Genomic DNA, 26,233 nt, shown 5'->3' on the forward strand with positions numbered 1-26,233 from the left:
GACTAAATGGACCATTGATCTGACCCAGTCTGGCAATTGCAATAGGCCTGCCATCATAGCTCTGTAAAACGATCACAAGGAAACCTCATACCACATGCCTGAACCTGATCCAAAGTCCACTGAAGTTAATGGGATTCTTTCTATGGACTTGTATGGGCCTTGGACCAGAACTCAAGCTTCAGGTTTTGTGATAACCTTGAAATTCAGTCCAGATTCATCCAAAAGGTTTGCTGAGATTTACAAAACTTTTCAGCAAAGCTGGACACAGTTTTGGTCAAGCCTGGGCTGCTTTGTAGCTTGGCACCCAAATGCACATTGTTTTATGTTTTCAGTGGGAAATCAAGAGAAATATGGTGGGTTTAAGCAAGCAGCACTTTTAGATATTGAGTTGTTTCAAACCCAAAGCTTAAGGCAAAACACAGGTGGAGAAGGGATGAGGCAGACCCATCCAGACTGAAACCATGAGAAATATTCACACAAATGCCTGTTATATGAAACCACCTAGTTTCGCAGAGCTCGGGCCATGGTGATATCCAGTGCTGTTCACCATTGTGAGGCAGGGCCTATCAATTATTTAGATGGTTCTTTCCATAGCTCCTAGAATGGATGGGATATAATCTTGTCATATGTGATGCATGCAGAGCTTCCTACAGCACCTGTAAATCAAAATGACAACTGATTCTCCTTGGAATTAGAGCCCTCTAAGTTCACTGTGTTTTCGATAAGCATTTGGCCCGAAAGGTTAGGCACAGAGTGATTTTCCAGTGCGGGTAAAGGATGGCTGACGTGTTCTGGACCCTCTACAATAAAGAAGATCCACAAGGCTCTTTGTGTCACACCTATGAGTATGCTCATTTCTCTGCAAAGACCATGAGGGAAGAACAACTGTATTCCTCTGGACTAATTCGTCCCCACTGGATCCTGTCTTCTGAATCTTGGGAGAGGATTTTATATGCTAAAACAAACCCAACATAGCCGCTAATATGTACAATTCATGTCATTCCATTATTATTATTTGTGTTATCGTAGAGCAGTGGTGCCCAACCTTGTTACACAGGAGGACCACATAAAACCTAAGCACAACCTTGTGCAGGCCAAACAGATTCTACATATTTTAATATGATTTAAAGGCACCTGTATTGATTTATATTTTAAGTTCAGCTTGTTTCGTATGTATTTAGATAGGCTGTTTCTATGTACAGTATTATCTATTTACACACTTGTGTGAACTAAAATGATGTAAACATGGCAACAAAATGCTAATGAATCAGCCAGTAGTATACTGTGTTGAAGCAGGCTGTGGGCCCTTATGAAATGCTCTGGTTGGCCATGTATGGCCTGCAGGTTGGGCACCCTTGTCGTAGAGCCTAGGAGTCCCAGCCCTAGACCAAGAAGCAACCGTGCTAGGGGCTGTACAAGCAAAGAACAAAGAGACAGTCCCTGCCCCAGATGTATGGAACTTAATTTTAAGTGATGGAGTTCTTCCCAGTTGCAAGTTTCAGTTGTTTGGATTTACCTGAGTGGCATGGCACTTGCTCACACCAATTCTCTTTGGTGAATTCACTTGAATTTCACCACAAATTAATACCAAGAGATGTGGAGGAAGGACGATCTTGGAGTTAAGGCACAGAAGGAGGAGTCAGAAGACCTGGTTTCCATTCCTGACTCTACCACAGATTTCCCTGTGACCCTGGGCAAGTCACTTAGGATGCCAAAACTGTTGCCATTGAAGTATTTGGCAAATCTCCCATTGATTTCAATGGGAGCAGAAGCACATCCTGATTCTCCCTGTGTTTCAGTTTCCCCATCTGTAAAATATGGATAATACCACCTATCTCACAGAGGCTCAACTAATTTGTGCTTGTAAGACATGTTAATAATGTATCTAAGCTACTTATCTGGCCCCTACTACTACAGCGTCTGAGCATCTCACAATCTTGTATGGTGTTTAGCCTCACATGGCAGAGCCCAACCTGGTTTGCCCGAGTCGCAGGCTCCTGTCTTAGCCCCTGGACCATCCTTCCTAGCAACATGCATAGAACAGGTAGAGGAACCTTTGTAGGTAAATGGCACCCTTCATGTGAGGATTTCAGAGCCCTTTGCACACACCAATTAATTCTCACAATGCCCCTGGGATGTAGGGAAGTATCAGCATGCCCATTTCCAGCTGGATTAAAGGCAGTTACATACAGGTTAAGTAACTTGCCCAAAGTCATGCAGGAAGTGAGCAGCAGAGTAGAGTGGAGCCTAGCACGTAACCACCAGACCCATTTACACAAACAAACCTATCATGTCTCAGCCTTATGCCAGAAGCCTTGAGTAGCGGAAAATCCTTAGGCTTTCATCCAAGGTTACAGTATGTACTCATGCAAAGCTCTGGTATTTCAGCCAGAAGCACTTCATCATCCATCATCTTGAGAAAACCTTTGTGCTAAAGCTATGGAGCTCTCTCGTATACATAGATGCAAACAATCAATGCCTCTTGCTGGAAGTATTGCATTGTTGTGTGCACTGCCCAAGTAGGAAACGGCAATTAGCTCCTGGCTTTAAAACAAAAAAAAACAAAACAAAAACAACGATGATCCGCCACAGGAAGCTAACATGAGCTCTTGTTTCAAAGAGTGTAATATGATTCTTGGCCAATTTCTGCCTCTCAGTCTCGTATTTATAATCTGTCATAATTTTCCTCTCCCACCTTCACTAATCACTAAAGATTGCCTTGTCTAAAATAAAAAAGTGATCTGTGATCTCACACCCTCCACCTGCACCTCCTACTTAACCCTGCAGCCAAGTCAGAAGGCTGAAATGATGTTACAATCATTACCATCATTTTCGTGGAGGAAGTGTGGGATAACACAAACACAATATAATGACCCAGATTTGGCCCTGACTTACTCCCAGGACAATTCCAGTCACTTACAGCTAGAATAAAGATATGACATAATAAGTGAGGATAAAATCCAGTAAGCCCCTACAATGCACAGAAAACGTTTGGCAAGTTTGGGAACTACGGTGGTAGAATCTAGTGCTGGGTAAATCAGTTCAGATAAATAAAAGAGGAACAGAAACTTTGCCTTAAACACCAACACAATTTTCTGTCCACTTTTTGTTATTTAAAAAAAACCCCACAGGTAACTTTTCACTTTCTGGTTCAGACAGCAAATAGATCAAAAATTACCAGAGCACAATGAGATGGCCTATTCTCACTGTACTGCTGACCTTGCCAAAAGCAGGAAGCACCAGAAGTGTTGTGAGATAGCCTGTTTTTGTGAGATTTTAACATGACTAAATAGCAGAAAGAGACTCAAATAAATCCTCTTACGTTCAGAGGAGCTTCTGAACTACTTGGAGGTTCATCTGAACCCAAACGCCAAACCTCAGACTTTGCATTTCACCAAGACCACCATTCAGCAAGCTACTGCAGGACCTGCATAACTTAACGGAGAGGAGCAATCCCACTGAAGGCAGCAGGACTACAACTGAGCTGGAAGTTATACACACCCAGAAGGCCTAGTTGCACACTGCAGTAGAGTGCTTATAGTGGGGCGGCTGCCCCACTCCTGCAGAACAGGGGATAAAAGCAGCCCTGGAGAGGGCTGCAGCATGGAAGAAGCGTGAGAACAGCTGGGGGAAGCTGAGTGAGTAGCTGACCACAGCTGTGGCCAGCTCAATCAGGGCCCAGCTGGCCCTGATAAGTGGGCTCTGGGCCAGAAGCAGAGGAGTCTCACTCTAGCCCTGGAGTGGGAAGGGCTAGCTGCCTGGGAGTAAGGTACTGAAGCACAGCAGGGCTGGGGAATAGGGCAAGGTAGCTGGGGAGCTCCAGCCTGGTAAACCACTAGGCTGCAGGCCTTGGTAAAGGCCAAAAGGTACTGGGGCTGCAGAGGGACAGCCCAAGGACAGGCAAAAGCAGCAGGTCCTACCCCCTTGCCAATGATGTGTGGCCATTACACTGCAGTCTGCCCCAGTGAGCGGGGGCTAGATGATGACTGGCAGTAGCCACTGAGGCAAGGTGGGTTTAGAGGGTTGGGGGCTCCCCTGGAAGGGGAGATCGAGTGTGTGGGGGTACTGCTGGGGCAGAACCCTGAGGTAAAGGGACACGGTGCCAGCGGCAGGCAAGACACCGGCCTACAGAGGGTGCTCCGTAAGCTGGAAAAGAGCTAATTCCCAGATGACCAGCAGGAGGTGCTGCGCCGGTGAGTCTTCGCTTCACTACAGTGCCAGAGGACCATATATTGCTTATTTAACATCCCATAACTCACAAAGAAACGCTCCCAGAAGAGCGGACAATAAAATAACAAATAGAAGTAAGCGTCTCTCTCACCTGTGATGATAACCTTGAAGGTCAGTTTCTTGCCTGCGGCCTCACAGGTATACTCTCCAGCGTCTTTCTTCTCCACCTGCTCCATGACCAGACGCCGGGATTTATCCTGAGACTCCACCTTGAATTTCTTGCTGGAGGTGATCAGTTTCCCGTCCTTGTACCATTTCACTTCAGTCTTGGCCTGGGTCACCTCACAGCGCAGGGTGACATTCTCTGTCAGGGCGGCCTTCACCTCCTTCTGCACCTTCTCCTGGTTTGCAAACACCTCTTCAGGCTCTGCAAGGGGGAGGGGGAGAAGCCATTTAAAAACCTAATGCCCAGTTAGAGCTGCACAAAGTACTCCCAACACAATGTAAAGCCCAGGAGCGGAGCTGCGTCACATTCCATGCAATTTTGAAATGGGCCCCATTTTGTTCAATTCAAGCCCCAGATGCAACACTTCTCCTTCCACCAATCAGGTGTTTCTGATGCTACATCATCCAGAAGAAATGAAAGGCTCCAGAAGAAATACAGTGCCTTGTATATGTAACCCCAGCCAGCTCAGAGTGCCACTTTGGCTCCCTCTAGTGGTGGCTAGGCCAGCTAGAGATGTGTTTTTTAGGTGAACAGGAGAGGCTCACTTGTTTAGCTGAAGAGGTCTTAGGTTTGATCCCCAACACAACGAATGACGTGGTCAGCGTTACACAGATATAATGGGCTTGAACAAATGTGCATCGAATTTGAGAACACAGCTGGCCCAGTTGCTCACACATCGGCATTTCTGAATGCCATTGATCAGTTAGACTCACACCTAGCCACCACGGTGGTAACTGCACTTATGAATTCGGTACGCAGTTATAGCTTCCAAATCAGATAATGTCTGTATTGTCAGGTGATCTCAAAATCCAAGAACATGAAATTTTGTGTTTTCATAAAATGAGGGTCTGATTTCTCTCTCACATACGCCTGCACATCCAAAGTACCTCCTTTGAAATGAGTGGAGTTACAGTGGTGTAAACTCAGTATAAGTGAAAGTCGATTCACACCCCATGGTTATTAATTGGGCCTCCCCTCCAAATGCTGTCCTTGTTTATACCCTGACGTCCATTCACAAAATAACACCAAACTCATTGAAATTCATCCTTATAGACCTGATCCTCTGCTGGTATAAACCAGCATTGCCACACTAAGGTCAAGACAGCACTGCTCATTTACACTAGTTAGGGATTGGGCCCCCATCTGTCTTCCGTTCAACTGTTCAGAATAAAACAGCAAATAATATCACATCGTTCAAATTAACTCAAAATATTTGAAGAAGAAAATCAAAATGGCAGGTCACAACAGAGAATAGCAATGTAAACACCTCTCTCTCACCTGTGACGATAATTTTAAAGGTCAGTTTCTGGCCTGCAGCCTCACAGGTGTACTCTCCAGCATCCTTCTTCTCAAGCTGATTCACGACCAGATGCCGGGATCTCCCCTCACAGTCCACTTTGAATTTCTTGCTGGAGGTGATAAGTTTCCCGTCCTTGTACCATTTCACATCAGACTTTTCCTGGGCCACCTCACAGCTCAGGGTGGCGCTCTCTGTCAGTTCGGCTTTCACTTCCTCCTGCACCTTCGCCTTGTTTGCAAACACTTCTTCGGGCTCTGCCAATGGAAAAGGAATTACAGGGTGAACTCTGTCACTGATACAGTGCCATCCAGAGACTATTAAAGGAGAAGGCGTGGAGAAGCTGACAGCTCTTCTTCCTGAGACAGTATTAGCTGCATGTCTCCCCCACTTTGCCTGAAATTTCAGCCTTAACTAAGGAGCTTGTATGGTATCTCCTTCCTAAATCAGCCAACCTGAATCCTCACATTCCACATCTCATGATTGCTCTGGAGAGTGATCATTCCCTAAGGAGTGCTACACTGGCATTAAGGAGAAGCCAGGGTGGCTCATATGGATGCCATGAGACGTTCAAAATCCCAACCTCAAAGGAAAATCTTACACTGCTGCTGCAAAACACCCACCGACTACAAAGATTCAGGCGCCTTCCCCATTTTACCTGCTTACTCTGAGAATTTATTCTTAACATTGTGGCAAAACGCAACATCTCTCCAAAAGTTCTCTGGACTCAGAGCCGAGGTGCCAGCAGGACAGGAAATTCAGCTTACTCTAGAATGTTTCAATCAACAATGGCAGCAAATCAGTCCTTAAGTTGAAAGAAAATACTCTCTCCTACCAGTGACAAGAACTTTGAAGGTCAGTTTCTGGCCTGCGGCCTCACAGGTGTACTCTCCAGCATCCTTCTTCTCCACCTGCTTCACCACCAGATGCCGGGATTTGCCCTCAGACTCCACTTTGAGTTTCTTGCTGGAGGTGATCAGTTTCCCGTCCTTGTACCATTTCACTTCAGTCTTGGCCTGGGCCACCTCACAGCTCAGGCTGGCGCTCTCTGTCAGGGCGGCCTTGACCGCCTTCTGCACTTTCTCCTTGTTTGCAAACACATCCTCTCTCTCTATCGTGGAAAAGGAATTACAAGGGCTTAAACTTCGTCATTGATGCAATGCCACCCAGAGAACAGAGAAGGAGAAGGCAGGGAGAAGCTGACAGTTCTGCTTCCTTAGGCTGCTTCCTGCACGTCTCCCCCACTTTGCCTGATCCCAAACAATATAGCGACAAGTACAATTTCAACCTTAACTATGGAGCCTGTAGGGTGTCTCCTTTATAATAAACCAACCCGAACCCACACATTGAAACTCTCAACTGTGCTCTAGAGAGTGACCTCAGATCCAGATCTGAACTTATCGGCACAGGGCTCCCTTTAGTTTTTCCACCAACATCTTCCTTACAAACCTTTCCCTCCTCTTAGAAACCTGAATGGACACTGATCTTCTTTCCTTTAAGAAGCACTGTTGGTTTTAAAAAGTCATTCATTGTGTATCACTCAATAGGAAATGTCTGAGCCAAGATACCACCAGTGCAGGATATTCAATTTATTCTACAATACTTAAACCAACAACAGCAGCAAACTGTTGAAAGAAAATATTGTTTCTTACCTGTGACAACAATCTTGAAGGTCAGTTTCTGCCCTGCGGCCTCACAGGTGTACTCTCCAGCGTCCTTTTTCTCCACCTGCTCCACCACCACACGCCGGGATTTGCCCTCAGATTCCACTTTGAATTTCTTGCTGGAGGTGATCAGTTTCCCATCCTTGTACCACTTCACTTCAGTCTTGGCCTGGGCCACCTCACAGCTCAGGGTGGCGCTCTCTGTCAGGGCGGCCTTCACCTCCTTCTGCAACTTCTCCTGATTTGCAAACACATCCTCTCTCTCTGCCAGAGAAAAGGAATTACAAGGCTTATACTCTCTCACTGATGTGATACCATCCAGAGAATCGAGAAGGAGGAAGCAGGTAGAAGCTCACAGCTCTGCATCTTAGGCAGCTTTTGATTCACATCTCCCACCTCTGCCTGACCCCTCCCAACATCAGTGCAAGTCCACGTACAATCTTGACTGTGGACCTGCCAGCACCTCTCCTTTGTAATAATCCACCCCAAATCCCCAGACTCCGCTTCTCATGATTCCTCTGGAGCGATCTCAGATCCAAATATGAATGTACCACCTCAACCCTCCCTTGAGCTTATTTGGGCTGAGATGTTCCTTGCAAAACTTTCCCACCCCTCTGATAGCTGACATGACCAACATTTGTTCCCTCTGAGGAGCACTGTTACTTTTTAAAGTAAATGAAGGCATTAAAGAGAAGCCAGAGTGGCATGTATGGATGCCCTGCAGGGTTACCACCTGGCAGATATTTGACAGGCCTGGTCATTGTTTTATGGATTTGCCAGTTGCCAGAAAAATAAATTTCATTTCCCAGGGTTTTTTTACATGGGTCTAAAGATTTGCATTATTATCATAACACAATGGGAGATCTAATGTTAAAAGTTTCTGTGTCCAGCTAAAGATGCTGCAGTGTTCCCAGTTCTGCCGTTTAAGCGATAACAGGTCAAAGGTGTTGAAAACACAGCAGCTGGCTGCCCACCAACACACAAGTGCACCGGCCGTGGGTAAGAGAGATGGTTTGAGTCACGCAACAGTGAGGAGATGTACGATGTTATCAATCTTATCTATATGTGTTACTATAGAAACTATAAGCTGCTGTTGAAGGGGAACTGTGAAGTCGCCTTGTGGTTGGAGTTACAGGGGGTTTGCCCTCTGTGTGGGCGGGTGCCTTTTTTTTTTTTTTTTGCTTTTCAAAGGTGGTAACACTAATGCCATGCAGAAGTTCAGAATCCCAACCTAGTTTGGAAAATATTACGCTACTGCTGTGAAACGCCCACCGACTAAACAACGATTCAGTTTCCTCCCCAGTTTATCTGCTTGCTTTGTTCATTTCTTATCGATATCATGGCAAAACCTAAAATCTCTCCAAGACGCTACCAGTGTAGGAAACGCACTTTATTCTACCATATTCAAACCAGCAACGGCAGCAAATCAGCCCTTAAGCTGAAAGAAAATACTCTCTTACCAGTGACAAGAACTTTGAAGGTCAGTTTCTGGCCTGCGGCCTCACAGGTGTACTCTCCAGCGTCCTTCTTCTCCACCTGCTCCACCACCACACGCCGGGATTTGCCCTCAGACTCCACTTTGAATTTCTTGCTGGAGGTGATCAGTTTACCGTCCTTGTACCATTTCACTTCAGTCTTGGCCCGGGCCACCTCACAGCTCAGGGTGGCGCTCTCTGTCAGGGCGGCCTTGACCTCCTTCTGCACCTTCTCCTTGTTTGCAAACACATCCTCTCTCTCTATCGTGGAAAAGGAATTACAAGGGTTAAAACTCCCTCACTGATGCGATGCCACCCAGAGAACAGAGAAGGAGAAGGCAGGGAGAAGCTGCCAGCTCTGCTTCCTTAGGCTGCTTCCTGCACGTCTCCCCCACTTTGCAGGACCCCAAACAATAAAACTACAAGTACAATTTCAACTTTATCTATGGAGCCTGTAGGGCGTCTCCTTCATAATAAACCAACCCGAACTCCCACATTCAAACTCTCATCATTGCTCTGGAGAGTGACCTCAGATCCAGATCTCAATCTATCGGCACAGGGCTCCCTTTAGTTTTTTCACCAACATCTTCCTTACAAACCTTTCCCTCCCCTTAGAAACCTGAATGGACACCGATCTTCTTTCCTTTTAAGCAGTACTGTTCGTTTTTAGAAATGAATGATTATTTATCACTCATAAGGAGAGGGGCATGGATCAGCGTTCACGTCACACTCCCCAGCAAGTACCTGGCCCAAGCTGGCGAAGCAAATGATCCAACCAGAGGACTAAATTTGATCATGAATCCTGGTCACATGCCACAGGAGGCATGTTGTGCATATACTAAGAAGAAGATTCATAAGGGAATAGCAGGGTTTGATTTACCTGTGCCCTCTCCCTTTAAGAATGGAAGGTCTGCGGATGGATTCTCAGGTGGTGATGGCTCTGGTTGCAGCAGCAGACTTGTGTGTACCCTGAAAGGACTCAGCAGCAATGGGGCTTGTGCAAGTTGTGTTTGTTTTTGGATACCCAGCTTAACAAAAATCCAGATTTAAAACTGTCCCTGAGCCTGGCTCACAAAATGTTCCGCTCCCCGGCCAGGGACAGCTTCAAATCTAGGGGCTTATTACACACAGAATCCAAAGACAAACAAACCCAGCTTGCACAAGGCTTTCTGCCACACAGTCCTTTCACACCAGATTTGACTGCTGCAATCAGAGCTGTCCCCTTTGAAGACCTGGGCAGACCATCAATCTTTAAAGGGACAGGGCACAGGTAAATCAAACCCTGACATTTCCCTAGGAGTGAAACAGTGGAATTAAGGAGAAGCCAGATGAATGCCAAACAGACATTCAGAATCCCAACCTCGAAGGGAAATCTTACGCTGCTGCTGCAAAACACCCACCGACTACGAAGATTCAGATGCCTTCCCCATTTCACCTGCTTACTCTGTAAACATATTCTCAATATTGTGCTAAAACCCAACATCTCTCCAAAAGCTCTCTGGACTCAGAGCCGAGGTGCCAGCAGGGCAGGAAATTCAGCTTACTCTAGAATGCTTCAATCAACAATGGCAGCAAATCAGCCCTTAAGTTGAAAGAAAATACTCTCTCCTACCAGTGACAAGAACTTTGAAGGTCAGTTTCTGGCCTGCGGCCTCACAGGTGTACTCTCCAGCATCCTTCTTTTCCACCTGCTCCACCACCAGATGCCGGGATTTGCCCTCAGATTCCACTTTGAATTTCTTGCTGGAGGTGATCAGTTTACCGTCCTTGTACCATTTCACTTCAGTCTTGGCCTGGGCCACCACACAGCTCAGGGTGGCGCTCTCTGTCAGGGCGGCCTTGACCTCCTTCTGCACCTTCTCCTTGTTTGCAAATACATCCTCTCTCTCTGCCGGAGAAAAGGAATTATAAGGGTTAAAACTCCCTCACTGATGCAATGCCACCCAGAGAACATAGAAGGAGAAGGCAGGGAGAAGCTGACAGCTCTGCTTCCTTAGGTTGCTTCCTGCACGTCTCCCTGACTTTGCCAGACCCTGAACGATATAGCTACAAGCAAAATTCAGTTTTACCTATGGAGCCTGTAGGGCGTCTCCCTCATAATAAACCATCCCAAACTCCACATTGAAACTCTCATCATTGCTCTGGAGAGTGACCTCAGATCTAGATCTGAACTTATCGGCACAGAGCTCCCTTTAGTATTTTTCCAACATCTTCCTTACAAACCCTTCCTTCCGATTTTAAAACTTAATGGACGACTACTTTCTTTTCCTTTAAGAAGCACTGTTGGTTTTAAAAAGTCATTGATTGTGTATCACTCAGTAGGGAATGTCTGAGCCAAGATACCACCAGTGCAGGATATTCACTTTATTCTACAATACTTAAACCAACAAGAGCAGTAAACTGTTCAAAGAACATATTCTCTCTTACCTGTGACAGTGATCTTGAAGGTCAGTTTCTGGCCTGCGGCCTCACAGGTGTACTCTCCAGCGTCCTTCTTCTCCACCTGCTCCACCACCAGACGCCGGGATTTGCCCTCAGACTCCACTTTGAATTTCTTGCTGGAAGTGATTAGTTTCCCGTCCTTGTACCATTTCACTTCAGTCTTGGCCTGAGTCACCTCACAGCTCAGGATGGCATTCTCTGTCAGAGCGGCCTTCACCTCCTTCTGCACCTTCTCCTGGTTTGCAAACACATCCTCTCTCTCTGTTGGGGAAAAGGAATTAAAAGGCGTATACTCTCTCGTTGATGTGATGCCATCCAGAGAACAGAGAAGGAGGCAGGGAGTAGCTGACAGCTCTGCATTTGAGGCACCTTTTCCCTCATGTTTCCCCACCTCTGCTTGACCCCTGCCATCATCAGTGCAAGTACACATGCAACCGTAACTATGCACCTGCCAGCACCTCTCCTTTATAATAATCCACCCCAAATCCCCAGACTCAACCTCTCATGATTCCTCTGGAGCGATCTCAAATCTAAATATGAATGTATCACCTCAAGCCTCCCTGTAGCTTATTTGGGCTGAGATGTTCCTCGCAAAACTTTCCCTCCCCTCTGATAGCTGAGATGACCAACATTCCTTCCCTCCGAGGAACGCTGTTATTTTTTTTAAGTAAATGAAGGCATTACAGAAAAGACAGGGTGGTTCGGATGGAAGCCCTACAGACGTTCAAAATCCCAAACTAGTTTGGAAACCGTTATGCTGCTGCTGTAACAATGCCATCCAGAGAACAGAGAAGGAGAAGGCAGGGAAAAGGTAATGATTCCTAAGGCCGTATTAGTTTCAGGTCTCCCCCACTTTGCCTGACCCCGAAAAACATAACTACAGGGACAATTTCAACCTTTACTGTGGGGCTTGTATGGCATCCCCTTCATAATAAACCAACCTGAACCCCCACATTCAGATGCTCATGATTGCTTTGGAGAGTGATCTCAGATCCAGATCTCAATTTATTGGTGCAGGGCTCCCTTCAGTTTATTTCATCTTCCGTCCAAATATTTCCTTCCCCTTTGAAACCTCAAGGGATGAATATTTTCATCCCCTTTAAATAGTGCTGTCAACTCCATAAAGTCCGTGATTGCATATACCTCATAAGGGAATAGCAAGGTTTGATTTACCTGTGCCCTCTCCCTTTAAGAATGGAAGGTCTGCGGATGGATTCTCAGGTGGTGATGGCTCTGGTTGCAGCAGCAGACTTGTGTGTACCCTGAAAGGACTCAGCAGCAATGGGGCTTGTGCAAGTTGTGTTTGTTTTTGGATACCCAGCTTAACAAAAATCCAGATTTAAAACTGTCCCTGAGCCTGGCTCACAAAATGTTCCGCTCCCCGGCCAGGGACAGCTTCAAATCTGGGGGCTTATTACACACAGAATCCAAAGACAAACAAACCCAGCTTGCACAAGGCTTTCTGCCACACAGTCCTTTCACACCAGATTTGACTGCTGCAATCAGAGCTGTCCCCTTTGAAGACCTGGGCAGACCATCAATCTTTAAAGGGACAGGGCACAGGTAAATCAAACCCTGACATTTCCCTAGGAGTGAAACAGTGGCATTAAGGAGAAGCCAGATGAATGCCAAACAGACATTCAGAATCCCAACCTCGAAGAGTAATCTTACGCTGCTGCTACAAAACACCCACCGACTACAAAGATTCAGGCGCCTTCCCCATTTTACCTGCTTACTCCGAGAATTTATTCTTAACATTGTGGCAAAACGCAACATCTCTCCAAAAGCTCTCTGGACTCAGAACCGAGGTGCCAGCAGGGCAAGAAACTCATCTTACTCTAGAAAGCTTCAATCAACAACGGCAGCAAATCAGTCCTTAAGTTGAAAGAAAATACTCTCTCCTACCAGTGACAAGAACCTTGAAGGTCAGTTTCTGGCCTGCAGCCTCACAGGTGTACTCTCCAGCATCCTTCTTTTCCACCTGCTCCACCACCAGATGCCGGGATTTGCCCTCAGACTCCACTTTGAATTTCTTGCTGGAGGTGATCAGTTTACCGTCCTTGTACCATTTCACTTCAGTCTTGGCCTGGGCCACTGCACAGCTCAGGGTGGCGCTCTCTGTCAGGGCGGCCTTGACCTCCTTCTGCACCTTCTCCTTGTTTGCAAACACATCCTCTCTCTCTGCCATGAAGAAGGAATTAGAAGGGCTTAAACTTCCTCACTGATGCCATCCGGAGTCCCCAGAGGGAGAAGCTGACAGCTCTGCCTCCGAGGCACCTTTCACCGCATGTTTCCCACCTCTGCCTGACCCCTGCCACCATCAGTGCAAGTCCATGTGCAACCTTAACTATGGACCTGCCAGCACCTGTCCTTTATAATAATCCACCCCAAATCCCCAGACTCAACCTCTCATGGTTCCCCTCGAGCGATCTCAGATCCAAATTTGAATTTATCCTCTCAAGCCTCCCTGTAGCTTATTTAGCTGAGATGTTCGCTGCAAAACTTTCCTTCCCCTGTGGTAGGTGAAAGGACCAACATTTCTTCTCTTTGAGGAGCATTGTTATTTTTTCCAAAGTAAATGAAGACATGACAGAGAAACTAGGATGCACTGATGGATACCACGTTCAGAGTTCCAACCTAGTTTGGAAAATGTTATGCTATTCCTGCAGAACACCCACCGACTAAGAAGATTCAGCAGCATTTTACCTGCTTACTCTGTAAATGTATTCACAATATTGTGGCAAAACCCAAAGTCCCCTCAAAAGCCTCCTTCACTCAGAGCTGAGATGGCAGCAATGTAGGAAGTGCATCTCACTCTAGATTGCTTTACTCAACAACTGCAACAAATCAGTGCATGAGTAGAAAGGAAACAATCTCTCCCACCTGTGATGATAATCTTGAAGGTCAGTTTCTGGCCTGCGGCCTCACAGGTGTACTCTCCAGCATCTTGCTTCTCCACCTGCTCTACCACCAGATGCCGGGATTTGTCCTCAGACTCCACCCTAAATTTCTTGCTGGAGGTGATCAGTTTTCCATCCTTGTACCATTTCACTTCAGTCTTGGCCTGGGCCACCTCACAGCTCAGGGTGGCGCTCTCTGTCAGGGCAGCCTTCACCTCCTTCTGCACCTTCTCCTTGTTCGCAAACACTTCCTCAGGCTCTGAGATGGGGAAATTAAAGAAGAACCACAGAAGGAATAAAACTATCATGGGCGATGGACTGTTACATATATCTAGTGTTTTTAAAATATAAAGTCATTCGTTTGATGAAACATGGTTCTTATAGTTCCATACTCCATTAACAGCATATTATCAATGAACTCTCTACCCCACACCCCCAAGGTTTCTCCAAATCCTTGGTATCTTGATACTCTCTTTAGGTAGGCAGCCCTGCATATTTTCCAGCTTTCAATATTAACATCCAAAAACTGTTTCTTTTGTTGTTGTTGTTGGGAGTGGGGGTTTTTTGGTTCATCTTCTTGGGGATAAGCCAACCCCATCACATTTGCAGTGCTGCTGTGGTCTAGTAATATGCCATTTAAATCAGCTCTCTGACATTTGAAGTCTTTAAATCAAGATTGGGTATCTCCCTCTAAAATATGCTCTAACTCAACCACAAAATATGGGCCTAATGTAGGAAGTAATGGGTGGAATTATTAATGGATGGCCTGGGTGATGCAGGTCAGGCTGGATGATCACAGCAGTTTCTTTCGGCCTTCAAAATCTATGAATGTTGAGACACACATGGTACATTCAGCAGTGTAGCAGGGGGATTTTACCTTAATGTATCTAATATATTTGGCAGCAAATGAAGTATTTAAACACCCTTACTTCCAAAGTAGAACCTTAGTACTTTTACCTCAGCAAATGAACTGGCATTGAAAGGCTATTATGGCTAATAAATGATAAACTAAATATACCCATTTAAAGGATATGGTCAGCCATCTTGCTAACCAATGACTAACCAATTGCCAGCTAACCAATTGCCTGTCTGAGAGTGGTTTATGTGGAACAGTTTCTTTCTTCCTGTATATTGTACTTAATGTTGTTTTATATCTTTTTATTTAAATGTTGATTTACTGTCTGCATTAATACATACATGAAAAGCGGTATGATTCTCCTTTCCCACCAGTGTAAATCAGAATTGATTGCATTGAAGTCTAAAGATTGCACTAGTGTAAAACTGATGTATGGGAAAGGAGAATCAGGCAGTAGGTATTTAGGGACAGATTTTTAAGCAGTAGTTTCCATTTTTGCATCCACTATTTGTGCTTAAAAATAACCGCTTATGCAATTTAGGTGATTCACATATTTAAATTGATTTACAGACACAGTCAGTGATTAGATATCGAAATGTATTACCATGGATGCAAGTTATTTGCACTCAGAATTACAGGGGCAAAAAAAAGCGGTCCAGTTAACACTGGTCTGAATGTTAGACTTTTGTGAATATGGACTGACTAGACATGTATATATTAATACAATAATTCACAAAACAGCTCACATAACTGGATGTCATCTATTTGAATGATCAAGTAACAGGCCATACATTACAGATGAATGATTTCACCTCCTAAGTCTTACTTTTCCCCTTTAATATTAGACATGTTATATATTGTGAATAAAGTTGCTAATTGCCAGTCAATATAATTGAGCTACTCTGCTAGGGTCAAATTTATCCCAAGGTTAACTCCGCTAAATTTATACTAGGAATGAATATGACCCTTACAATTCACAAAGGGACAGAAATACTTTTAAAGTTAAGCAAGATATTCAATTAAGCTGGTAAAATAGACATATTATAAGGTCCTCAGCTGGCATATGTCAGTGTAGCTCCATAGAAGTCGCTTATGATGATTTACACCAGCTGAGGACCTGGCCCCTCTATACTAGGATTTTATGAGCAAACACTGTGTACAATTAACTTTAAAATCATGTCGATTGCAGAACCAACTCCTTGGTGACCATATGTGGTCCAGCGCACAAGGTTGTAGATGCTCAGTTCTTGTTTCCCTCAACAGGACGGCGAGTGGCTACATCCCTGGTGGGTTTTCACCTTCTTCTGCAGCATAGGGCATGGGTCACTTGCAGGTTTAAACTAGTGTAAATGGTGGATTCTCTGTAACTTGAAGTATTTAAACCAGGTTTTGATGACGTCAGTAACTCAGCCACAGGTTAGGGGTCTATTATAGGAATGGGTGGGCGAGGTTCTGTGGCTTCCAATATGCAAGAGGTCAGACAAGATGATCATGATGATCCCTTTTGATCTTAAAGTTTATGAGTCTATCCCAGTGCGTCACACTGAATATTTACCCCTTTAAAAGGAAAGGTTTTGTGCTTCCAGTGGAGCCCTGGCACATAAGAACTGTGAAAACCAAGGTGAGTGCAATGGTAACCAGATAAATTAAGACCCAGAAAGTCACGGCACTTCTGGAGAATCCAGTAAAATAAAGATTTCTGCAACTAAAGCACCAGCCACTGAAAAAGAACTGATAAATCCCTCCTGCCTTTCAAGGTTGGATCAGTTTTCCAATGAGCTGCTGATGGACCTGCATGTCACGTTACAGTCACATGTATGTGAAACACAGCAATAGTAACTGCGTTGTGCTCTCTGGTTACGACAAGAGAGGGGTAAGATGCCGCATTATCCCGTGCAGCTCTGAAGTCACCCTGTTTGAAAGAGAACTGAAAACACTGGTGTTCTCATGCAAACAGCACTCCGTCATTCTGAGGCTTGACCAGGGCAGCCATTTTGTCCACTGGCTACATCTCCGAAATTTTCTGTGGCCTTGCATCTGCAATGGCAGACCACCAGGGTTTCTTTCATTTTTTTAAAATCAACTCCTGCTCTGCAATCTCCCCTCCAAAAGCTTCCTTCCTAGTCTGAGCCCCACTAAATTGCAACAGCGGCCATCTTGGCTGACACTGGGGACTGAACTAGGGAACCTCCTGAGCTAGAGGCACAAGCTGCTACAGCTTGAGCTAAAGAGCCAAACCTTTGTAGCTGAGCTCTGTAACAAACTCACCTTCTCTGAACACATAACACACGGGCCAGTGGATTGTGGGGCACTTGAAGCCACAGCAGTGTTAGCAGGAAGCAGAGATACACCATGTTGGGGCAGCAGGTCCCAAAGGTGTTCTGCTTACAGAAGACTGAGGCAAGCAGAATGTCTCCCGAGGCGATGAAGGAGCAGCAAAGCTTGCACTCTTTACGGTGGAGCTGCACCCTGTATTGGCTCGGACCCCTAGTGAGCACGGAAGTAGGAGGGCCCCTGGCCTCCCAACATTGTGGCTCCTTTGTGTGTCTAATAAAACATTATTTATTTGTGTTACATTCACACGCAAAGGCATCAGTCAGGATTAGTGTCCCATTGTGCCCGGTACAAGCACAGGGATCTGGGGATGAGACCTTCTTTATATAAAGTAAAAAGCAATTAAGCACAACTGCCTCTCTGCCAGGCGGAAGCTAGTTTTTGTCTTTTCAGTTTTAATTGGGGAGCAGACAAGGTGATCATAATGGTCCCTTCTCATCTTACAATTTATTAATGAATTGTTATTCCGTAGCCTAATTTCTACCTTGATTAATAACCACACTGAGCACATCATGTTTGCAAAGCACTTTAAGTTCCATAGCCTGTGGAGACTGATGCAGTGAGGGGCAGTGATTTAGCCCAGACACACACAGTAAGTCCCACTGGGACTCAAACCCAGGTCTCCCAAGTACTACCCCCTACGTCACTGGTAGCATTATAATTACACAGCACCTTGCCCCTGTGTGGCTTCACAGGGAGTCATCTACCACACCTGCAGAAGCACACCCAGAATCTGTCCCTAATCTAACCTAATACCAAATAAATCGCTGGAAGGTATTTGTTAATGTCCAAATTCCTGCTGTTTTAAGACAACGGGAACTGTGCTGGATTGGATCACCAGTAGCCTGCTTCTGGCAGTGGCTTATACCCGATACTTCACCAACAGAGGAAAAAGAGATACCATAGAGTAGAAGAAATGGATATGAGACCAAATAGATGAGAATAGATTGATTATATTGACAGATAGCAAGGGTCAGATTATGGGAGGGAAGTGCTGATATTCTTTGCTCCAGATTCACCTATAATCCAGAGCAGATGGTATTTCTGCTAAAATGATCAGAAATAAAACAGTAATGTTGTCATTCAATCCTTTGTCGTTAGTCTTCAGAATTAACACCAGAGCAGCTCAAACTGTTTATTGCAAATAATTTATCGGGCTAATGTATCCCTCTTTCAACGGGCTAATTATCCACAAAAGACTTGGGTTTGAAGGAATCTATTTGTTACTCATGTAAGCAGTGTCAGGATGAGCTCCACCCTGACATCTGGTGGTGAAGTGTGGCAAGTTGTGGAAAAGAACTTCAGGGGCCGATCTCATTTGCATAGGCACACCCACCCTGCCTAGAATGAGGCCATAGCTGCCCAAATGGTCACTTTGGCTGCTGTGGGATCCCCAGTGTCTCTGTTATTGGGGCAGGAAGAATAAATTGTTATTACCCTGATTATGGGAACTCTGCTTGGAACTGTACTTGGCTTTTTGTTATGATGGAGGGACTCACCATCAACTAAGTACCACTCGCTAGGCAAGGGTCATGGGTTCCAAAACTCTGTGAACTGAGAGAGACTGGGGACAAGTATTAATACTTGGTGGCATAGGCCCCTTGGTGAGGGCCTTACATGCTAATTGCACTTCCTCCTCTCTCCACTGTGGAATATCAGAGCTAATTTTGATTCCATCAGGACTCTAGTTACAGGCTGCTGAGCTCACTTTGGGCTAATGGTGCACCAGCACTGAGGCTCCCCTATTACAAGCTGAATTCACCAAAGAGCTGAACTGACTAAGAGCTGAAATCACTGAGCGTTGTGTTAAGTAGTGGGGGAGCCTGAAGATATATTGTGGAGCAGTTTGTGGGAGGGCTGGAGTGCCTTGTGGACAGGCTGGTGGAGCAGTTCATAGGACGGCGGGAGTTGCTTGTGGGACGTGGAGCGGAGCAGTTCGTGGACCAGCGGGAGCTGCTTGTGGGCCGCAGAGCGGAGCCAAGCGAAGCAGTTCGTGGGACGGCTGGTGGAGCAGTTCGTGGGATGGCGGGAGCTGCTTGTGGGCCGCAGAGCGGAGCCAAGCAAAGCAGTTCGTGGGGCGGCTGGCGGAGCGGAGCTGTGGGGCGGTCAGCTTCAGATCATGTAAGGTGCCCCTTACTTCTCTCTCCACCCCACCCCATCTCCACCCAGGTTGGGAGGTAAAGCTCTGCAGATAAACTTTCGAACTCTGGGGCTGCCCTAACCAGGGACAGAGACTTTTGGGTCATTGGACTTTTGGGACTTTGGGTGATTTGGGGTTGCTGGACTCAAGAACCAAAGGGAAAGGGCATGCCCCAATTTGCTTGGGGTGCGTTTTTTTGCTCATGGGTTGGGTTATGAATCCTGTGGGTGGTGTTTCCCCAACATAATGTCACATTGTGTCTCTGTTATTAAAAGGCTTTTTGCTACACTCAGACTATGTGCTTGCGAGAGGGGAAGTATTGCCTCTTGGAGGCGCCCAGCGGGGGTGGTATATATTTGTCCCAGGTCACTGGGTGGGGGCTCAACCCGGTTTTGCATTGTGTTATTGGAATGGATCCCCTCGATATTGAACCCGGTCGCTGCCAACTCTGATGGGCAGAAGGGTTACACTCAGAACTGTCCACTGAACTGTTTTATGAAAACAAAATTCAGCATCAGGGATTGTTTGCTGTTCTCATTATTTGGTAGTCATGGTGTGGGGCTCCAGAGGCTTCTGGAACAGCAAAAAGCTGGAGAATATCGGCAGGTGCTCGATCAAACCGCAAGATGTTCCCATCACTTCTACCCAATTGAATCTTATTTTCAGTTTATTTTGAAATGGCTCAGGATAGGTCAGGCCTGAGCTGCTATTTACTGGACATCTGAACCGCTTGCAAAATGATTAAGATACCAAAAGAAATCCCATCACTGTCAGAGTGACAGAAAAATCTAGCTCCTAAAATGTCCTGAGCCTCAAAATCAAAGGAGGTTTGAAAGAGAAAAGTCTGCTTGGGTCATTGCTTGTTGTTCCAAGAACAGAGCTGACCTTGTACAGACACCTTCTCTTAAGATTCCCGTGGGTCCCAGATCCATTTAGAGAACACACTCAATGTCACCGTCACTGGATGAAAGGAGGGTTGGGAGGAGAGCTGGATAAAAGATGTGCTTTCACGTGTTTGTGAAATCCAACTCACTGTTCATTCCAGCCACACACACATTTCCATTTTTGTTCACTTTGCCACACACTTGAGGACTTGGGGAGGGGATTTTTTGAACACAGTATGCAAAATATGTATTTTTTGCACACAGTATGTGTGTGCAAATGAGTATGTCTACTGCTGATCTGTTTGCCCTGCCAACCTGTAGGTGCCAGCTGTGTGTGTCTGTGTCTTCGGATGATTTAGTTGGTGTTGGTCCTGCTTTGAGCAGGGGATTGGACTAATATTTTATGATTCTATGAGAGGGAGGCTATTATGAGGAGAAAAGAAGAGAGAACAAAACAGGAGAGCTAGTGATTTTCAGGCTGAGCAGCAGTGGGGAGGACAGGGTAGATTATTGCGTGATTGCATTGGACGTGCTTAAACTGCTTTTCCTGATGACATTTTATACATGTTCCAGCCCCAGAATCTGAACCTCAGGAGACCTGCAGAGACCTTGTGTCTCCAGACTAGCCTCAAATCTGGTCCAGCCCTCCCCAGCCTCCATGGCAGTACAGCTCAAAGCAACAACAGAAGGAGATGAAATAATCCGTTTTATCATGTCAGCAGAGAACATGAGAAAAGACCCAGAAAGAGAAGTCAATGAAATACAAATCAGAGCATCTCCCTCACCTGTGATGATAACTTTGAAAGTCAGTTTCTGGCCTGCGGCCTCACAGGTGTACTCTCCAGCATCCTTCTTCTCCACCTGCTCCACGACCAGACGCCGGGATTTGCCCTCAGACTCCACCTTGAATTTCTTGCTGGAGGTGATCAGTTTCCCGTCCTTGTACCACCTCACTTCAGTCTTGGCCTGAGTCACCTCACAGCTAAGGGTGGCGCTCTCTGTCAGGGCGGCCTTCACCTCCTTCTGCACCTTCTGCTTGTTTGAAAACACCTCTTCCATCTCTGCAAGATGGAAACACAGTGACGTACGTCCTTTTGCAGTCTCCTATCAAGGGGCTTAGGTGACGTTCCCCATATCACTGTAATATTTTAGCACCTCAGGAATGTTAATGACTGCACCCTCACAACAGCCGTCTGAGATAAGGAGGTATCTTTGTTCCCATTTTACGGATGGGGAAGTGAGACATCGAGAGAGGAATATCTCAAAGTCACATGGGAAGTCTCCTGCAGAGCTAGGAATGGAACCAAGGTCTACTGATTCCCAACCCAATGTCTTCACCCCAAGACCATCAAAAACAAAACCTATCCTCTAAAGCTGCTGTAGGCTGGTGCACCAAATGTCCATAAAGAGAGATCACGTGATGACCCTGACTGATCACCACCACACTGCACTTTAGTCCAAGGATCACACACTTTCACAGACATTAACAGCTAGGCTTTGCTGTCAGTTACCCGGGTATAAATCTGGAGCAGCAGTGGGCAAACTATGGCCCGGGGGCCACATCCAGTCCTCCAGACATTTTAATCTGGCCCTCAAGCTCCCGATGGAGAGCGGGGTCCAGGGCTTGCCCCGCTCTGGCTCTCCAGCTGGAGAGTGGGGTCCGGGGCTTGCCCCGCTCTGTGCAGCTCCCAGAAGGAATAGCAGGTCCTCCCTCTGGCTCCTACACGTAGGGGCAGCCAAGGGGCTCCGCATGCTGCCCCCACCCCCACAGCTCCCATTGGCCGGGAACCCCGGCCAATGAGAGCTGCAGGGATGGTGCCTGCAGACAGGGCAGCGCACAGAGCTGCCTGGCCGTGCCTCCACATAGGAGCCAGAGGGGGGACATGCCACTGCTTCTGAGAGCTGCTTGAGGTAAGCGCCGCCCGGAGTCTGCATCTCTGACCCCCTCCAGTGCCCCAACCCCCTGTCCCAGCCCTGATCCCTCTCCCCCCCCTCCAAACCCCTCAGTCCCAGCCCAGAACACCCTCCTGCACCCCCAACCCCTCATCCCCAGCCCCACCCCAGAGCCTGCACCCTCAGCCGGAGCCCTGACCCCCTACCCCCACACCCCAACCCTCTGTCCCAGCCAGGAGCCCCCTCCCACACCCTGAACTCCTCATATCTGGTCTCACCCCAGAGCCTGCAGCCCCAGCCGGAGCCCTCACCGCTTCCCGCACCCCAACACCCAATTTCATGAGCATTCATGGCCCGCCATACAATTTCCATACCCAGATGTGGCCCTCAGGCCAAAAGTTTGCCCACCCCGATCTAGAGTAATTCCACTGACTTCTTCCAGCACCTACATGTTCCTTGGTGGCTTCCCATCCAAACACTGCCCTGTCTTAGTCCTGATTAGCTTGCGGATAGCTTTGTAGCAGGTGCCCTCCTGCCTCCTAGTTGTCAAAACTGGAACAGTGAGCAAGAGACTGTTTGGAACCAATGGAGGATTTCAAAGGACAGCAAAGCAAGACGAGGCCCACAATAAACACAAATGCTAGAACCTCAGAATTATGAACATCAGAGTTATGAACTGAGCAGCCAAACACACCCCTCATTTGGGACGAGAAGCACACAATCAGGCAGCATCAGAGACACAAACACACTCAAAAGCAAACAGTATAGTACTGTGTTAAATACAAGCTACTAAGAATAAAGAGAAAGTTAAAAAAAATTTGACAAGGTAAAGAAACTTTTCTGTGCTTGTTTCTTTTAAATTAAGATGGTTAAAAGCAGCATTTTTCTCTGCATAGTAAAGTTTCAAAGCTGTATTAAGTCAATGTTCAGTTGCAAACTTTTGAAACCCAAATGTTTTGTTGAGAGTTACGAACATTTCAAAGTTACGAACAACCTCCATTCCCGAGGTGTTCGCAACTCTGAGGCTCTACTGTACTTCTTAGCACTCAACCCCAGACAAAGCCCCGTCAGCTTCAAGATCCTGTTCAAAACTGCTTTTCGCAAACCTATGCACCAGACCCAGCCCACCTCACAGACTCTTTCTCTCTTTGCTATAAGTGTTTTCCACTCCATGCCTAGCATCAAATTCCTCTTGTCACTACACACAACCAGTTCATCAATGCTGCAAAAACCAGCTCCTCTTGCCATTTGGAAGAGCCTTTCTGTGTCACTCCACCTCACTGATTCCCATCTGGTTCCAGAGCTCTGCTGCAAACGTCCCTCATTGCTTTTATCTACATCTCTGTTTCTCTCTCTCACCCACTCCTGACTCTCTGCTATCATTCTGTGTTTTAATTCTGTGGACCTGATGTTGCAGGTGTGATGGCCTCTAATTTTACAGATGTAATGGTGCAGGCAGGTTGCTAGATATCTAAGAGCTACCTTCTGCAGCCACAACATGTTGCACGTGCAATTATTTGTGGACACACAATTGCACTTTCAAAAGTAGAGGCAGGTTTCAGGCTTAGCTGAAAATCAAGCCCTGTGGCAGAGTTATTTACACCAAAAAGTGTTTGGGGATGAACCTTAGATGCAAGACACAATCCAGGATTAAGTATTTTATTGCTCCTGAGATTTCATGCATCCGCTCACCTTTGACTTTGACTTGGAATGTTATTTTGTCATCCTTAGATTCACAGGTGTAGCTCCCTTGGTCGTGCTGTGTTACATTCTTGATGATGAGTTTTCGGTCTGTTCCCTGAGAGGTGACGGTCATTCTCTGGTCCTGCTTAACCTCAGTTTGATCCTTCTTCCACACAACAGCTCCACTGGCCACCGACACCTCACACGCCAGCTCTAGACCCTCAGAAGGACTGACTGAAATTTCTGGCATTGCTTTAGGCTTGTTGACAAACTTAACAACTTCATCTAAAAAAGAAGAAGGAAAAGTAGTTTGTGCCCCTCCATTAACCTAGAGCAACATAAGAACAATCCAGTTACACCCTGGCATGATTTCAATCTTAGTGACCTCCAGGGCCCGGGGTTCCATCTATGGAAGAATTTACATTTGTAACTTGCTTGTGTTTCATTCCCCTCTAGTAGCAGGTTCACAGATGATAACAGCCAACTACAGCTACCCACTAGTGGAATTTCTCCTTTAGCTCAAGTGTTAGAGGTCTGTGCTAATGGTCCCAAGTTCAAACCCTTCTGATGACCACTCCAGGGAGTTACTAAACATGGATTCCCCGACTTCCATGGGAGCTGTGTATACACTAACCATGTGCAGAATCTGGTGCTATGTATTTCAGCCTAATGCAGGAAGGATGAGTATGGTTACAGAATGTAAAGACAACATGGTTGTCACTAAGGGAGTTGCATATGAGTGTAGCTGAGGGCAGAAGTTGATAGGAGTGTCATATGTAAGACATGGGGGGTAATTGGAAGGGACCTTCTACTTGGCACTGGTGAGGCCTCAGCTGGAGTACTATGTCCAATTCTGTGCACCAGACCTTAGGAAAGATGTGGACAAACTGGAGAGAGTTCAGAAAAGAGCAATAGACATGATAAAAGGTTAAGAAAACCTGACCTGTAAGGAGAGATTAAAAAATTGGACATGTTTAGTCTTGAGAAAACAAGAAGCCTGTCCATGGAAATAATAAAATCTTTCAGTGTGCATTTAATGGCGTTTTCCTTTATCTCAAATAGTAGAGGCCTGTACCCTGGCACTGAAGGTTATGGTTCAAACCGGACTAATGATCCAGGTTGGGGGTTACTACAATGAGGGCTGTAGTTTTTGGGTTTTTTCCCCCAGGGGTTAACATTAAAGTGAAGATGACATAAGTAGCACTGAGCTGCATGGAGATAAGCACCTTATAGATTAATCTAGGAACAAACATGTATGACACATCCTATTGCTCATGCTAACAAGCAACAGTGAGTGTAACATGTATTTCATACCATGCACTCAATCAAGCTAGCCTGCTGCAGAGTAAGTTGATGGCTGTCAGTGATAAGTAACCTTAGTTTAACATTACATACTATTCTGCAGCACCTGTTGCTTTAGGTCGCCAAGTATCCCAAGGACAACTAAGATGATACACCCATGCCAACCATTTCTACAGCACCAAGGAACAAACATTTCTGTTAAAACTTATCTACCATTAGGAGTAATCTATTTTAACAAGAACTATTTGACTATGGAATAATAGTTTCATTGGAGTCCTGGCATTAAAGGTTTATGGGGAACATTCACTACCACAAAGGTACCTTATTTCCCAGTCTTAGTTCTGGTCCCTTGCCTAGCCGTGCTTCTGATTAGCACTCTGGACAATTTTTTATTATGAAACGTGAAACCTGTCTGGTTTAGGGTTTTCTTAGCCGCCTGAAACTCAGACCATTTGCCAAAAAGATCACTGAGGTTTCCAAATCTTTTGATAATCGTGGGTAGAGTTTGCCTGAGCCAGGCTACAACTTCTGATGGAAACAATGTGAAATTCAGTAGTTTTGACCATGACCAAATGAAACTTGGTAGTTTCAAGGTTTGAGATTTTGGAATCATTTGAGGATGAAGCTCAAAGCAAAATCCAGTGAACCAAATCCAGAAAAACTTCCCACCAATCCCTGTGTGTGGAGTCGCCTGGATTTCACAAAGCATGTCTCCTCAATACCATTAGCTCTGAAAGTAAGAACGGACATACTGGGTCCGACCAAAGGTCCAGCTAGCCCAGTATCTTGTCTTCCAACAGTGGCCAGTGCCAGGTGCCCCAGAGGGAATGAAGAAAACAGGTCATCATCAAGTGAGCCATCCCCTGTCCAGCTCTGGACTGGAATACATCAGTTCTAGGACTCCCCCTCATTCGGCCTGAGGGTCATGCACTCTCCCTTAGGTAGCTTGACCTATCCCAGAAGTAAT

General features: G+C 46.0%; 1 protein-coding gene across 1 annotated transcript in view; it reads right to left on the reverse strand.

The window, feature by feature from the left end:
- OBSCN (obscurin, cytoskeletal calmodulin and titin-interacting RhoGEF) overlaps nt 1–26,233 on the reverse strand; it is a 291,804-nt gene that overhangs the window by 229,693 nt on the left and 35,878 nt on the right. Inside the window, exons 9-18 of the mRNA XM_073329682.1 lie at nt 21,174–21,449; nt 14,158–14,433; nt 13,180–13,455; nt 11,260–11,535; nt 10,445–10,720; nt 8,818–9,093; nt 7,346–7,621; nt 6,529–6,804; nt 5,675–5,950; nt 4,322–4,597 (exon numbers count right to left, since the gene is read on the reverse strand). Of these exons, the coding sequence (XP_073185783.1) occupies nt 4,322–4,597; nt 5,675–5,950; nt 6,529–6,804; nt 7,346–7,621; nt 8,818–9,093; nt 10,445–10,720; nt 11,260–11,535; nt 13,180–13,455; nt 14,158–14,433; nt 21,174–21,449 (2,760 nt within the window). The remainder of the gene's footprint in view (nt 1–4,321; nt 4,598–5,674; nt 5,951–6,528; nt 6,805–7,345; nt 7,622–8,817; nt 9,094–10,444; nt 10,721–11,259; nt 11,536–13,179; nt 13,456–14,157; nt 14,434–21,173; nt 21,450–26,233) is intronic.

Source organism: Lepidochelys kempii, chromosome 2 (genome assembly GCF_965140265.1).
Source record: "Lepidochelys kempii isolate rLepKem1 chromosome 2, rLepKem1.hap2, whole genome shotgun sequence".
Taxonomy (NCBI): Eukaryota; Metazoa; Chordata; order Testudines; family Cheloniidae; genus Lepidochelys; species Lepidochelys kempii.